At 46.6% G+C, this 16,424-nt stretch overlaps 1 protein-coding gene across 1 annotated transcript in view; it reads right to left on the reverse strand.

Moving 5' to 3' along the window:
- Nucleotides 1–637: 637 nt before the first annotated feature.
- Nucleotides 638–16,424, reverse strand: part of Rubcnl (rubicon like autophagy enhancer) — a 34,914-nt gene continuing 19,127 nt past the window's right edge. Inside the window, exons 5-14 of the mRNA XM_057786434.1 lie at nt 15,706–15,807; nt 15,246–15,306; nt 12,562–12,694; nt 10,979–11,124; nt 9,496–9,560; nt 5,309–5,547; nt 4,962–5,023; nt 3,505–3,658; nt 2,992–3,082; nt 638–1,159 (exon numbers count right to left, since the gene is read on the reverse strand). Coding sequence (XP_057642417.1) covers nt 1,044–1,159; nt 2,992–3,082; nt 3,505–3,658; nt 4,962–5,023; nt 5,309–5,547; nt 9,496–9,560; nt 10,979–11,124; nt 12,562–12,694; nt 15,246–15,306; nt 15,706–15,807 — 1,169 coding nt within the window. The 3' untranslated portion in view covers nt 638–1,043. The remainder of the gene's footprint in view (nt 1,160–2,991; nt 3,083–3,504; nt 3,659–4,961; nt 5,024–5,308; nt 5,548–9,495; nt 9,561–10,978; nt 11,125–12,561; nt 12,695–15,245; nt 15,307–15,705; nt 15,808–16,424) is intronic.

The raw sequence follows: 16,424 nt of genomic DNA on the forward strand, positions 1-16,424 counted from the left end.
AACAACAAAAAAAAAGGAAGAACTGTCTCACAAAACAAAAACCAAGTAAATGAAAAAACCAAACAAATGAAAAGGAATATTTTATCCAAATTTATTTGTTTTTAATATTCAACTCTCTATAAGATTTTTTTCTTTTAAAGGTGCAGGTTTTATGTGACCTGGGCTGGCCTTGGATTTTCTGTTAATCTAGAAAGTCCTAATCTCCGCCTCTACTTTCTCCGCCTCTACTTCCTGAATGCTGGGATTACAGGCACAGGCCTTCATGCTCCGCTTTCAGAGTCTCTGTGTTCTTCACCATGAAGAGGCAGAATGGAGTTCTCCCCTCTGGCTCCCTTGGTTTAGCACAGACCATCAAGGCTAGCATGGGACAGAGCCAGCAAAGGGGCTGAATGTATGCTCTTGAAACAGCGCCACCTATAGGCAACTGCTCCAAATGACATCTCACCGGACCTGGGTGGGTGGCTGAAAGAGTCATCTAAAAAGGAACCTAAGAGCAGAGTTGCCTTGTATTCCTTGCACATCGAGGGATAAATAAAACAGGAGACTGACACAGTCACGAGATAACATTCAGTAGGAGTCTTTTTTTTTTTTTTTTTTTTTTTTTTTTTTGAAGAAACAAAAGCTTGGCCAAACAGAATTCTTGTTGTCCTGTGTTCCCTTATGGGGCCAATCCATTTCACAAGCAACTTTGAAGGAAGCGGAACTAAGTATTTCACCTTGTCAGTTACAGTTCATAAAAAAATAGGTTCTGTATTTAGCTTAAAACAGCTATCCCTCCACAACTTAAGTACAAAAAGATTTTTTTACAAACAGCCAGTAGCAGCAAAAAAAAAAAGTCAAACATTTGTAAACAAAACCTTAGCAACAACCTTATGCTTAGTAACAAAACTTCCATAGTCCTTGAAAGCATTAAATATCTACAAGAGGGGAATTATTTTCATCTTTCCCTTACTATAAAGTACTTAGTATCTGAAACAATGTTACCAGGAGCAGACACAATTTGGTATGGTCATAAATTGCTTTGAACAAACGCTTCAGGGCCGTCATGTCCCCGCCACAGAGGGGAAGCTCTCCAGATGCTGTCTCCGAGCCGTGATCCTGGAACAGCGGGGGCATCTCGAAGACTGGAAACACTGTTTGTGAAAGCAAGCCCTGCACCCTGCAAGCAAGGGGGCCCGGGGTCAGAAATGTGCTCCTTAATTTCACACATACAGATGGATACTTGTTCCCATGGCGGTGGGCGGGGGGGAGGGGGTGTGGGGGGCTGGGACCCTGAGTCCAGAACACAGGGTCTTAGAGGAAAAAAATCAACCCCGCCAAAACTCAGGGCTATCAGTGACTCAACTGCTCTTGACTATGAACGAGGCTCAGGAGCCTGGTGGATATGGCCGACGCCACCTACCTCCAGATCAGCCCAAGCACTAGGTGCAGTTCCCCTTGTCTTAACTTGGTGGCTGATGGCTCTTGCAAGGTGGCATCCATGCTCCTGAAATGTCTCTAAACGGACAGAGCTGCCTCATCTGAAGTCATGTTCTTTTCTCGGCACTAGTCTGAATCCAGTGACTAGTTGCTGTAAAGTTTGAATGAAGATCCAGCTATCTCTGTAAGCTGGGTCAATGCTGAAATGCTACCCCCACTACCATGCAGAGCTCTGTAAGGTGGCCCCGGGCTTCTTGAAGCCCACCACTATTCAATAGTGCCCCCTGTCCAGGTCTGCTAATTTCACATCCCCACGGGCCTGGAAATCCCAGGCTGAAGTCTCTTTTCTGGGGAACTTGTCTGCAAGACTACAATATCCTGAGAAGAGGCCGTGTTGACATAAAATATGAAGAAAGGGTTCCCCGTGAAAATCCCTCCCACACACACAACAGAATTTAGAGAGCATGGGATTCCTGCAACAGCCCCATCTGTAAAGAGACAAATAATTAGGACTAGGAGATAGCTCAGTTGGTAAAGTACTTGCCACATAAATATGAGGACCTGAGTTCAATTGCCAGAGCCCACATACAAAGTTGGGTGTGGTGGCACATGCCTGTAACTCAGTGTTGAGATGACAGAGACAGGAGGATTGCAGGGACTATGGACCAACCTAGCATATTCTCTAGGTGAGTTCTAGGCCAGTGGGAGACCCTATCTCAAAAACAAAGATGAATTATGTCTAAGTGATGACACCCAAGGGTGGCTTCTGGCCCCACACACATGCACACATACTGGCCCACACATATGAATGTATGCACACACATGCATATAAGAGCCAGTATCAAATGTGTTAGACTTTGAGAGCCATTTTGTCTCTGTGGTGGTTTGAATAAGTATGCCCTCCCCCATAGACTCATGTGTTTGAATGCTTGGACCACAGGGAGTGGCATTATTAGGAGATGTGGCCTGTTTGGAGGATGTGTGTCACTGTGGGAGTGGGCTTTGAGGTCTCCTATGCTCAAGCTACACCCAGTGTGGAACACAGTCTCCTGCTGCCTGTAGATCAAATTATAGAACTCTCAGCTCCTTCTCCAGCACCAAGCTTCTGCTTGCACACTGCCCTGCTTCCCACCATAATGACAATAGACTAAATCTCTGAACCGGTAAGCCAACCCTGGTTAAATGTCTTCCTTTGTAAGAGTTGCTGTGGTCATTGTGTCTCTTCACAGCAATAGAAACCCTAACTAAGACAGTCTCTGTAACCACAGGTTCACTCCGCCACTATGCTTTAAGAACAGAAATCACCCTTCAGAGTTGGGTGGAATTGAAATCTAGTGAAAACTGGTGGTGGCAATGGGTCAGACTGGGACTATAATATCATTCTTTATCCCTCTCTGCAAAATATGCCTTGCCGTGGACCCCAGGCTTTACCGCCTCCAATCCACCCTGGAGCACACACGCATCACTTCCCTGTACATAGATAAGGGGCGGAGGCATCATTCCGTTGAAGTTAGTATCGGGATTTAGCTACTTGGCAATTAAGGGATTATGAAGCTGATGTTATTAAAGTACCTGGGCATCTTATGCAAGTCATGGTCTGGAACGGGAAGATGACGGTCGTACTCTGACAAAACTCACAGATGAAGCCCTTCCCCTGGCACAGCTGCAAAAGAAGGCATCTAAGGTTACACGTTGACACTGCTGCTTGTGCTGGCCAGACTGGGCTACCATTTACACAGAACCGTAGAAGCATCAGCTTGTTAATGTCTATAAGTTTAGCCTTTAGGAGAATGGATCAGAATAATAATAACAACAACAACAACAACAAGAAAAAGCACATTCCATAATGCTGCTCAGGGCAGAGTGGCCTCTAACAGAGTGTGGGCATTCAAACTAAGAAACTACAGGGCCCCATCTTGCATCTCAGCAGAACGGCTTTGGTTATCTGATGTAAGATTCTGTCTGAGTCAATGCTCTCCCTGCTCAGGGTGGGGAAAGTTAGATGTGATCAAGAGTCAAATGAGAAGCCTCTCCCTCTCTAGATCTTGGCACTAGGAAAGGAACCTGTCCCAGGTGATCCCTCACCTCACAGCTGGCCACGTGGGCAAGAGAAGACTTCAGGATGTCCTTAAGCAAGGGTGCCAGCAGTCCTTTCTTGGTCCTGAGGAGGTCCTCCATGGAGAACAGATGGCACTCATCAGTCAGATGGCTTGGAACCTGCTCAAACTCCTTCAGCACACTGCCAGAGAGGAGACAGTTCCTTGAGTCACCTATACTATTTTTTTCCCCAATTAAAAGGCTCTTTTGTGGCTGGGGTGATGGCTCAGTCACTAAAATGCTTGCTTTGTAAGAAGAGCCTGAGTCCAGATCCCCAGCACCTACACAGAAAGCTGGCCACTGAAGTAAATGCCTGTAATCCCAGTTCTGGGGAGGCAGAGACGGGGGATGCCCAGAGCTCACTGGAACTTGCCAATTGGTGCGTGAGCTCCAGACCAAGTGAAAGACTGTGATTCAAAAACTAAGGGGGAGAGCTATTGATGAGACACCGACCACCAACCTCTGGTCTCCACATGCACATAAACACACATAAAATCTCTATCCATAAATTCATGTCTCAACCTTTACTGACTTTTTGCTTTTGATAATGTGTCTGTGATGTAAATTTAACTATCCTCCTATTACTGAACACCTAGTAGGTTTCTATGTTATATCTTACTTTAAATGTATATTTTAACTAAATTTCTTCCCATCTCTGTAAGAATAGCTCCAGGGTAAGCATTAAGAAGTAGTTTCGGGAAGCCATGATCTCCCTCTGTGAGACATGCATCCTGCCTCTACGCGAGGGGCATTTAGTTGGCCCTGGAAACCCTCACACCACTACTCACAAGAAACAGACAGCAGCCTATCCCTTGGTGGGCGGATTTAAAAAAAAATCAATATGCACACACAGCCTGCTACTCGGTCTTCAAAAGGGCTGGAGTCCTGACACATGGGGCGATGTGGATGGACCTTGAGGACACAGAGGTGAAGTTATCCAGTGATAAGAGGACATTTATTCTATGATCCACATACATAAAGTACTTAGAGTGGTCAAATTCATCAAGAAAGAATGCGGGTTGCCAGAGGCCGGGATGCAGAGGAGAGAAGGGGACGGTGGAATGGCTACAGAGCTGGGGTTTTGCAAGAGGCAGGAGTTCTGCAGATGGACCGTGGTGGCGGTGACACAATTGGAAACACCCTCAATGTCCATGAGCTGTGCACTGAAAGTGGGTGGGACGATACCAACTCCATTGCTGGGGTCCAGCACAATCTATTGCATATATTTATATTCTATGTGTACTCTAGACACAAGGTATTTACTTTTATCCTTTTCCTGTCCTTTTTTTTTTTTTTTGTATTAAAACAACTCATTTTCGTTTGTTTCCTTCAGTGCCGGGGGGTCAAGAATAAAAGGTCCCAGGGAGTCGGAGGAACCGTGGCAGCCAGGCAAGGAAGCACACCTGAGGTGGGAGTGGGACGAGCGTTCCCGCTGGGAATCATACCTGTCAGCGAACCTGCAAGTCCTCAACAGCTTCTTGATATGAAACAGTTGCTCCCGGATGTCCTAAGGCAAAAAGTCAACCCCTGAGAATGAGATGATGAGTGGCCACTGGCAACGCACATGACAAACCTTCAAGTTTTTTGAGATACTATGCTGGCAGGAAACATAACTGAATCCTGGGATCCAGCAATCCTTGGGCCCACGCAGGTGAGAGACCATTCACTCCACAGCCTATCTGCCTTGTTGAGTGTCGGGAGACTCTCTGAAACCAGAGTGACAGGCATCTCCTCCTATGGGGGGTGCCCTCTTCCTACCCTTGCTTCCTCCTCCATGGAGGCATCCGCTCACCTTCACCCTATCCAGTTCCTTGGATTTTGCGTAGAGGCCATGATGCCCGCCTTGCAGGTTGAAGACAGGCTGGTGCCATATGCTGTCCAGTAGCCATTTCGAGAAATTGCTGACTGGGTACTTCCTGAAGTCCCACATCGTCAGGATCCTCGCCGGGATCCAGGACTCTGCAGATGAGTGGCAGTTCTCACAGAAGTACTTGCCCAGATACTCACAGTACCGGAGCCGCTTCACAAACTCTGTGGAGGGCAGGAGGGTGAGACCGTGTTCATGATGTTAGGAATCTGCCCTAGGCCACCTCCCTACTCCTATGCCAGCTTCAGACTCAGACCACTGACCACAGTGGCAAGGCCAGGTTCAACTGCCAGACAGCATAGCTGGGACATGGGCATGGGGATTTCACTACAGCCATTCGTAACTTTGCTGGGATAAGACAGAGGCCAAAGAAATGGAATCCTCCCAAACACTTTTGTACTTGGAAAACGGGCTCCATGAACTGCAATGCAGTGAGAACCTTTCGCGTGGGGTCTGGGAATCTGGTGGAGTGTGCAGGCACCACCTGTTACTGATAGGAACTCCAAAGACAGCTCAGAATCTCTTAGGCTAATAAACTGCGATCCAGAGACTTTGGGGAGAGCCCACATATGAAGATCACAGTCTAAAGCGGGGTACTCATGGTGTTAGGATGTAGCCTGATGAAGGGTGTATATATATACACATATACATATATGTGGACTGGGAAGAGAGTACCTAGACTATAAATCGGGGAGGAGGACACAGAGAGAATACCCAGACCTTCCCCCAGAATGCTAACAACGCACATCTCTGTGGCATGGGGAAAACTACTTATTTCCTGCACTTTTGAATCTGCTGAAACAAACACATGGTGCTTCTGAAATCTCTCTAATAAAACGTTTTGATGCACAAAACGTGCATCACAATGTAGGGATGACGGTGACAATACGGTGCCCTCACAACCTGGGCTCAGAAGGAAACAACACAGCCGAACTCTCCGGTGCAGCCGTCCCTCAGCATTAACACCCGACATGAGTCAACTCTTGGCGTTTGCCGTTCCTGCTTTGATGTGTGCCTCTGTGTAGTCGAGATAACACAAGGTGTAATTCTAGTTCTTATGTCTGTTAGCTCCGTGGTGAGAAAGAACAACATAACGATGGGAAGACGGTGACTAACGCCGTAGCCCTGTAGATACCGATGACCACGTTCCTAATAATGCCTCGAAGAATAGGCAGGAACGAGTCTCTTCTGGGCACTTAGCCTGTTCTCCAAGCTGGTTACAGGTTAATAAATGTCACTCTATGTTTATAATTCCATGACTTAGGAGCTTGTGTTCTCTCTTTAAGGAAAACACAGGACGGCGAAGACAAGTGTCACTGTAGGGACACACAGGCAGTGAACAGGCGAGTTCAGTTGACATCCAGTGTATAGCCAGTATATCCTGCTCCTCCCTGGGTACAGGTACTGAAGGGGAAGAGGAAGAGCCGATGTCTCTGCACTTGCTGAATTATCCTTTGGGGAGAGGTTTGCTAAACAGTGAAATCTCCAACAAAACCAATTACAAAAGCACAGTACTCCGAAGTATACCTGAAGGACAGGTGTAGTGCGCTATACCATGCAACCGTACAGCACTCTGAAGCATGCCACCTGAAGGCAGACTCTACCCTGGTAACCCGCATCCCTGATCAGACTTGGCATGATGGGAAGAGACAGGAGGATAGGAGCAGTAATTTCCTCCTGATATAACCCGGCTCTCCCCAACATCTAAGCCCCCAGCATCTCAGTATTCATTCACGCATCCACTCACCAAGCCTCAATGAATGCCCACTGTGCTGCCATTGGTACAGCACGGATGATGTCATCACTCTTCCTAAGACCGTTAGGACAGAAAAATGGAAGGTTCCTAAACCAGCGACTCTCAGCCAGGGCGATTTTTACCCTCTCAGGGGTGGTGTGGGGGCATTGGCAAGTACCTGGAGCCATTTCACTTGTCACCGTTTAGGGGGCTGCTAAGGGATTATGTAATTCTGCTCCAAACCTCAAACCCTGCTCCCCCCAATTCAGCAGAACTGGAGTTAGAAATCCCCCCTCCCACAACTGTTTTCTTTCTCACGGAATCAGTGACATGGAAAATAATTCTAGGACTGGGCTGTCCAAAGAAACCTTTTGAAGACATGGTGATGCACTGTTGCCCAACACAGCTGCCATGGCATGGGCCAAGGGTGACTAAGAAACTGAAGTTTAAATTTTAATTGACTTTGAGTTTAAGATGCCACAAGGGCAGGCTATATTGGAGAATGCAGTTCTCGGATAAAGCTGACCAGAGAGAAGACCACCAACCCGGGGAATGGAACACCAACAATGGACTAGACTTTCTCCAATCATTAATTAACTAAGAAAATGCCTTACAGCAGGATCTTAGGGAGGCTTCTTCTCAATTAAGGTTCCCTCCTTTCAGATAACTATAGCTTGTGTGTCAAGTTGACAGAAGACTAGCCAGCAAGAGGTAGAAGGCGAAATGGCCTGTACGTAAAATTGGAGGGGACTCAGGAAGAATGTCAATAGAATGTGGAATTTTGGACTGAACTCTGAAATGGATAGACTATGGGCCACCGTCTTCTGAAATCTGGTAAAGTCTGAAGTTAACCTGAGGGGATTGAGCCAACCTTAACATCTCAGATATAATGATTGCCCTGTGATTGGCATTGACAGAAGCCAGGGAAGATGGCTTGGGAGCCCTTCGCACTGTTTCTGAAACTCTTCTGTAAGTCTAAATGATCTCAGAATTCAAGGTGGAAACAATCAGAATCAGACCAAGTTTTCAGGAGAAGCGCTAGCTAGATCACTTCCGTAGATGACATCACCGACTTACTCTGCACCTCCTCTGCATGGTTTCCCTCTCCTCAGCTGCCTTCCCAGTGGCCCCAGGCCCTTTGCATGTGCTGGGCACCCCACATCCTAGAGATAATCACCTCCTTATAAAACCTCTCATTCTCCTCTCCACCTCCACCTCAGATTAAGTTTCTCTGCTGTGGATTCCACAGCAGTCTTGCCTTCCCCTTTTCTTATCTTGCCCTCCAAGCTGGGAAGCAGATTCTGTGAGGGCAGGATCTGCAGGATTCCCCCACTGTACTGACAGAATTTCAGTGAATTTAGGAAGGTATCAAAGGATCCATGGAGTCGGTCATGTCTACATAGTTTCTGAGCCATGAATTTGACATTTCGGATGGCGTTAGCATGTACAGATTAACTAACAGACCTGCTTCTCGGCAGACCAGCTAGAAAACTGAGTCATTTGAGGAAGACTCTCTGTGACTGTGGTACATTCATGAGCTAGAAGAAGCCAGGGTGGTTCTGCTTTCAGTTCTAATCTCTTGAAATAGACCAAGCAATGCCCCGTCTCAGCTAAAAATCTTGCACAGGGAAGACGAGTTTGCAGGATCTTGACCAGCCCAGAAATGAGTCACCATGTCCTCTCTTAGAGAAGTCTTGCCAAGAGCCATTTGTTTACTCTGTGGGTGTGTCTGGGGGGAATCATCTATGAGCCAGCATGGCCCTGAGGCTGGAGATGAACAATGAACAAAACCAACAATGTCTCTGCCTTCTTGGAGCTTAGTGGTGATGGAGCAGATAAGAATCTGTACATAAAGTTAAGAGTATTCTAGGGATGGATGCCATGCTGGGAGTAAACAGTCTGGAGGCTGATTGAATGAAGCACACAAACTATTGGATGTGGCCAGGTAGGCACGTCCCATGGGGTAGCCAGGGAAAACTCGGAGTAAAGAGGAGGAGGAGGAAGTGAAGAAGAGGGGGAGAGGAAGAAGAGGAGTGGGCTGAAAAAGAGGGTAAAGGTGTGACGGAAGCCAATAGTCATAGGGGAGTCTCCAGAGAGGGCATTCTGGGGAGAGGAAGCAATAGGTTCAAATGCCTAAATCTCCAAGTGCCTAGCGGAGAAAGCAGCCAGGATGCTGGTCCTCCTGGCTCCTGACTAGTCACGCAGCTTAGTGGATAATTGTGGCCTCCTAGTGAAAGACAGGATCACTTCCACAAATCCATCACAACATGCTCACACTGAAAAGGCTCCTGTCCCACACCAAAGCAATGCACCGTCCAGCTCTGCCTATCGGCACTGTTACCACGCAACAGGCAAGTGGCACAGAACCCACACTTACTGGGCTGTATCGGAGTCCCGCATCCGGCACAGAAGAAATTCTGGGCCACCACCGCTATATCCCTCCTGAGGACAGAAAGTGGCAGCTGTTAGCATTTCAGAGCTGATCAGGGCAGCATTTTTTCATTGATAACAAAGCAGTCGGCATCATTGTGTGCTCCTTGGCATAGGGTGCTTAATTTTGTCATTTTTTTCATTTTGAGAGAATTTTATACTGATCCAATATGGCTGTCTGGTTAAACATGGGACTCTTAAATTTAAAAGTCAAGGTAAAAGTCCCAAAATTAGAAGTCAGTATCACAAAGAACCCTTCTATTGTAGAGTCCTTGGGGCTTCCCATTGCCCGTGAGCAGAAGCCAGAGGTACACCAAAGACAGCCGAGGAGACACAACACAATCTGACGTGCTCGGAAAGGTCACACATGAATAAATGCAATATACATTAGAAGAAGAGAGGGCGCAAGGTCAGGTTATCAAATGCTCCTTCCTGCGAAGAGTGTTCTGGGAACAGCGGTGCCCTGATTTCAATGGTGACCTAGAATTATGGGCATAGTGGTAAATTTAAACTTTTGTTGCAATTCAAGGTCAACAAAAATTGCCGAGGTTAAAAAGAATGCATTAAATCTCCATCCGTATGTCTTATAGAGGATTCTGGGAAATTTGAGAGAAAAGCTATCCTGTGCAAGGAAAGTGACCTGTCCCAGTGCCCCGAGGACAAGCTCTGTCCAGGCATTCACAGCGGCCTTCCTGGGTTCCACCAAGTCTGAGAGCAAAGATATGACGCATGAGCCACCTCCATGGAGCTCAGGAAACGTTGCTCCATAGCCCTGAAGTTCATATGAGGGAACACGAGAACAGAAAAACTGCACGTGGCTCAAATATGTTGCCTGTAACCTTTGTCTGCAATCCATTACCTACTCTCAGGACAAATCACAATTGAACTACTATGTACACACAATGCATCCGGCCACATATGCACACACAATATAAGTTTACTCCCTTCTTGTATAATTTTAGCTGTCTCGGAGAGCCTGTGATGTTATGGAATAAAGATTTTACTCATGCCCCGCTACATTTCTCAACTATGGACAATCTCGAGATTAAATTCTTCTCTCAAAACTCGCACGCATTCATTGTTCTTTTCATTGCATGCTAGCTGGTCTGGGAAAGAGAATGGTCTCATCATTTGAAACCGTTGCGTTTGGTTTTGGTTTCAGTATCAGCCACTTAAAATCCTCTTTGGGCCGATTTGATCTAGAGGTGCTAGGGAACATTCAGAACTGGGGAGGGAGAGTCACACTCCTAACGTCTGGGACCGCCCCTGTGCCTCCGCCCACCCCCAACAACAGAGCACCAAAACGAAGAAACATTCACTCCTTTGTCCCTCAGTACATTGGTTTTACTTCATCTGCTTCCATAGGAACCAGGTGGGCCCCGTCCCGTGTTCCAAGTAGAACCCGGATCCCGGGCAGCACCCACACTTACTTGACTGGCGTGTGAACGGTAAGTATGATTTGAAATTGAGGGGGGACCCAGTCTTCAGCCCCTGGGACCCTAGACTTAGGCATGAGTTCCTGTGTTGTGTCCACACTGGAATCCAAGTCTTCCCCAGCACGCTCTACATTCTCCACCTGCGTGACACGTGAGAGGAGTCAGGGATGACCTCAGAAAGCATTTCAGGCGCTTAACTGAAAAGAACTCTCCAGTGTTTCCCATAACAATTTACCACCGGAACTCGGAACTGGTTTTAGCTGATCTGAAGGATTTGACACAGGTCCTTTACTTTCCAGCTGAGCACCCCCCCCCCTTTTTTTTTAATGATTCTGTGTTTTGTGTGCCTGGTGCCTGTGCAGGCCAGAAGAGGGTATCAGAACCCCAGGACTGGAGTTCCTCGCCCTTGTGAGCCGCTGGGTGTAGGAGCTGGAAGCTCACACTGCAAGAACATCCGAGCTCTTAGCCACTGTGCCTGGGCCCATCTGTTTTAGCATTTATAGCTCATTTGTTTCCAGATTTCCCATGTGGTGAGGAGGGCTCTGTGACCAGGGCCACTCCATGACAAAAGCGGCCTCCAGTGACAAAAGCAGCAGCCAATCAGAGAGTTCTGCCACGGTCTTGTTGCAGAAAACCCTGCAAGCTCAACAGCTTACTGTAAAATCTTACATTTTCCTGTTGTCGTTTAGAATCCAGACTCCTCCAAACCAGAAACCTCCGCAATTTGGCCATTATCATTCAAGCCTGTTCCCGTGAATCCCAGCCCCACGCCCCCCCCCCACACACACACTCACACACGTACACTATCCACCACACCTGAGTTTGCTCGTGGGGCTTCACTCCTCCATTTGTGTTCGGACCACCCTTGCTAGCTCCACCTGGCTAACACCTGGGTGATTATCTAAGCTTTCCAGTCACCTTAATTCCTCTGATAGAATTAGATGCCTGCCCACCCTGGCCCTTCCAGAGAGGTGGTTTTTGTTTGTTTGTTTGTTTCTTGTTTTTTCAACACTTCTTTTAGCATTTCCTACCACCAGGGCGCTTCATGTTCTTGCGGTCTATCCTGCAAGTAAAAAGTCCTGCATATTTTCACGTCTGTCAGCTAGCAGTGACACCTGCTTCACCACTGACCCTCCTGCCCACAGTCCTGCTCAGGTCTGCCCAGCACTTTAAAATAAGAGTAATAAGACGGGGAAATAAGAGCAACACCTCAGCATACTTGGGGAGGATCACAATATCTTAGCAGGCCTGTAATCCCAGAACTAGGGAGTCTGGAGTAAAAGAATTCTGTAAATTAGAGACTGGCCTGGGCTACACAGCAAGACCTTTTGTTTTTTTGTTTGTTTTTTGTTTTTGTTTTTTTGTTTGTTTTTTTTTTCCGTTTTTTTCTCAAAAACAATAACACCGTAGTGCGAAGCGTTAAGTACATTCCCTGATGTTCAATGGGTGCTCACAATCATTTTGAGACCTTCGGGATGCCTATAAGCCATCCTAGGAAACAGAAACATTTGAATCAAGCAGGCCAAGTGAGAAACTAAAAACGTTTCATTCCATCGTCAACTGGCTTCCATACTTACTCCTGAGCTGGCTGCTGTCAGGGAGCCTGGCAGCCGAGAATTGACTTCCGACAGCACCTGGCACTTCCAGAACCCTCGGAACAACTCTCTGGCTAACAGCCCAGCAAAACTGAAGTCTGACTCACAAGTTGCACTGAAACACAAGAGAAAGAAAAGCTGGACGACTGTATATAGGGTATACAGCCGGGATCTTTGGGAGTTCAACTGTGTGTCCAGAAAAGCATCGTGTGAGATAGTTATTAGCTGAGCATCTAAAGCAACACAGTTCATCCACAATCGGCAGAGTCTCTCATTTATTAAGACCATGAAGACTGGGTAGGGTGAAAAGAACACTGGCTTTAAAGTCAGAAAACCAGAGTTCAAATCCTTCTTCTGATGTTTAATAGCATTGTGGGGCTGACCCATCCTTTAATCTCAGCACTGGGGTGGCAGAGGCAGGGGGATCCCCATGAGTTCAAGGCCAGTCTAATCTACCTAACAAGTTCCAAGACAGCTGTAGCTACATAGTGAGACCCTGTCACGAGGGGTGGGAGCATTGTGACATCCTTTTATAAGCCTTGCTTCCATGTCTATAAAATAGGATCACAAATAAATGCACAGGGGTTGGAGAGAGGACTCAGCAGTTAAGAGCACTTGTTGCCCTTGCAGAGACCTAGGATTTGGTTCCAGCACCTACATGGCGGCTCACAGTCATCCATAATTCCAATTCCAGGGGATCAAAGCCTGTCTTCTGACCTCCATGGGCACACGATACACACATGGTACACAAACATGCATGCAGGTAAAACACTCATAAAAATAAATCTAAATTTGTTTTAAATAAATGCACAAAGACATATGGAAAACTTGCCTAGCCTCCCTGTGAGGTTAAATGAAGACATGGACATTGCAGAATTTTTGTACACTGCGTGAAGATGTGTTGCTGCAATTGGTGTAATAAAAAGCTGAACAACCAATAGCTAGGCAGAAGAGGATAGGCGGGACTTCCAAGCAGAGAAGTCAGAGGGATGAATCTAGGCACATGGGAAACTCAATGGAGATACTGAAGAGGTCAGACATACAGTACAGAGTAGAGGTAACCAAGTCACGTGGTTTGAATGTAGATTAATAAAAGCAGGTTAATTTAAGCTTTAAGAGCTGGTTAGAAAAAAGCCTAAGCCAAGGCCAAGCTTTCATAATTAATAAGTCTCTCTTTGTTGGCTGGCAGTCCTGACACATATACAAAAGCTTTTTACACAGCATATATAAAACACAGAGTGACTTTGGGGATGCTAGGCCTTGAATATGGGCCGTGTCCTCCAAAGGTCCAGGTTATAAGGGATTGGCTCCCACAGAGATGACTGAAGCTTGGGGAGGTGGAACTTAGCAGGAGGTCTGTAGATCACTGGAGGCAGTAACCACAAAGGATGGTGGGAACATTCCCCACTACCCTTGATCCTGCCATGATATCCCTAAGCCACACTACCCTCACTGTCAATGACACTATTTTGTCTTTGCGTTTCCAAAGACAAACAACCTTTTCTCTCTGTAAGTTAGTTGTCTCAGGTATTTTATCATTGCAAACATCACTGCTGTTATGGAGGTGACCGACTGACTTCTAGGTGATCTTCTTGGATTAGTTTCTTCGCCTGGTGCTGTGATAAAAGGGCAAAAGCAACTTGAGGGGCAAAACACCCATGCAGACAAAAATAAAATACATACTCCTGAGAAAATATTAATTTAAGGGAGAAAGTATTTACTTTACTTTTTATTATTTTAAATCTTTTTCTTTGTTTTTTTTTTGTTTTGTTTTTTGAGACAGGGTTTCTCTGTGTAGCCTTGGCTGTTCTGGAACTCACTCTGTGGGCTATGTTGGATTCAAACTCAGAGAGCCACCTGCCTCTGCCTCCCAAATTCTGGGATTAAAGGCGTGCGCCACCACAGCCTGGCTAAAATTTTTGATAGTATAATTATAACTTCTCCCTTCCCTTCCCTCCCTCCACCACTAACTTGCTAAACCAGCATAATCTGGTTTAGCAATCTATAAACCTTTGTTTTTAAAAGTGCAGTCATGGCCTCTCCTCAGGAAAACTTCTCTGTGCAACAAACAGAGACGACAGAAAACAACAACCAATCAGAATGCAGAGTCGTGGAGTCCAATCTCAATAAATACATCTCCAGACACTCCCACACCTAAGGCTCAGGGGAACACTGCAGAAGAAGGGGTTGGAAAATTGTCAGAGCCAGGGGCTTGGGGTGTTTGTTGTGAGGCTGTCTCCAGGAATGTCAGAAAGGATTTATTTTAGCTTGACCTTCAAGGGACAGTCCACTATGGTAGAGAAGTCAAGGCATTGGGAAGCGGCTCACCACACTGCACAGCAGTCAGAAGAGAACAGGGAATGCATGCGAGCTCACACTCAGCACTCTCCACCCACAGAGTGCAGCTCACCTTGTCCAGAGGATGATCTCCCATTAACATGGGTCTTCCCACATCAGATAATATAGTCAAGATGATCCCCAGAGACAGGCTGAGGGGCCCTATTCTTGGGTGATTCTGGACTCTGTCAACCTGACAACGTTAGCCATCTGCGAACCCTGTTTGTGGCTAAACTGGTCCCAATATCCAGTATGGGTGACATAGTGGACATGGTGGCTCCAAAGAAACCCCCAGCGGTCCATGTGTGTAAGCACAAGAAGACATGTACCTTTTTAAAGAGTTGCAGGGGCGTCTGCTGCCTTCTGTGATGTCATTACATTCCCCAAGTTCTGCGAGAAAATGAAAGAAAGGATAACAGGGTCTTTTAGCCTGTCTCACTTGGCTAATTTTATAAGAATATAAAAATAGGAACCTGCATTCAGGAAACCTGCTGTGCTAACCACCTACAGATAACAGTGCGAGACTCCAGGTAACCACCAGAGATGGGATTTTTATATAAACTTCATCAAAACCACACAGCAGATCTAATGAATATCTGCATTTTTTGTTTAGCTCTTACAAGTAAGATGAACAATTATCAAGATGCCAGAGACAAGGAAACAGCTTCTCCTTCGCCACATCCTGGGAGAGGTTTCCTCAGACATCCCTAACATGGCCTCGTGTGTGATGTTTGCTGGTAGGTGTATGGTATGTGAGGGAGTTGGAAGCAAGGAGGTTCTAAACCTCACCTAACATGACGAACTCATCTGAGTCATGTCTGCAGGCTTCTCTCACCACAGGAGAGGCAGAAAGTGTCTCAGCCACCGGGCTGACCTGGAGCACAGCACAACCTGGAAAGAAGAAAGAGGGACGATGTCGTCAGGAAGTGAGACTCGAGCCGGAGAGATGGGTCAGTCGGCAAAGCGTTCGCTGTGCAAGGACCCAAGTGCAACTCCCAGAATTGACAGAAAAAGCTGATCATGGTAACTTGAGCTTGTAATTCCAACCCTGGGAAGTGGGGGGTGGGGCCCACAGGTAGAATTTGGGAGCTCATTAGAGTCAGTGAGCTAATCACAGAGTTCTAGGCCAATGGTAGAGCTTGTCTTAAAAAAAAAAAAAAAAAAAGACAGAGACCTGCATCAGCGCAATGGACTGAGCTCCAAAAGTTCAGTTTAAGAGTGGGAGGAATGAGAATATGAGTCAAGAGGTCAAGAGCATGATGGATACACCCACTGCACCCACTGAAACAGTCGACCTGAGCTAATGGGAGCTCACCAACTTCAGCCGGACAGGGAAGGAACAAGCATAGGACCAAACTAGTTCCTCTGAATGGGGTTGACAGTTGCATGGCTGGGGCGGACTGAGGGACCACTGGTGGCGGCACCAGGATTTATCCTTACTGCATGTAGTGGCTTTGGGGGAACCTTTTCTCTTTGGATGTATATCTTGCTCAGCCTAGATATAGTAG

This window comes from Chionomys nivalis, chromosome 12, assembly GCF_950005125.1.
Source record: "Chionomys nivalis chromosome 12, mChiNiv1.1, whole genome shotgun sequence".
Taxonomy (NCBI): domain Eukaryota; kingdom Metazoa; phylum Chordata; class Mammalia; order Rodentia; family Cricetidae; genus Chionomys; species Chionomys nivalis.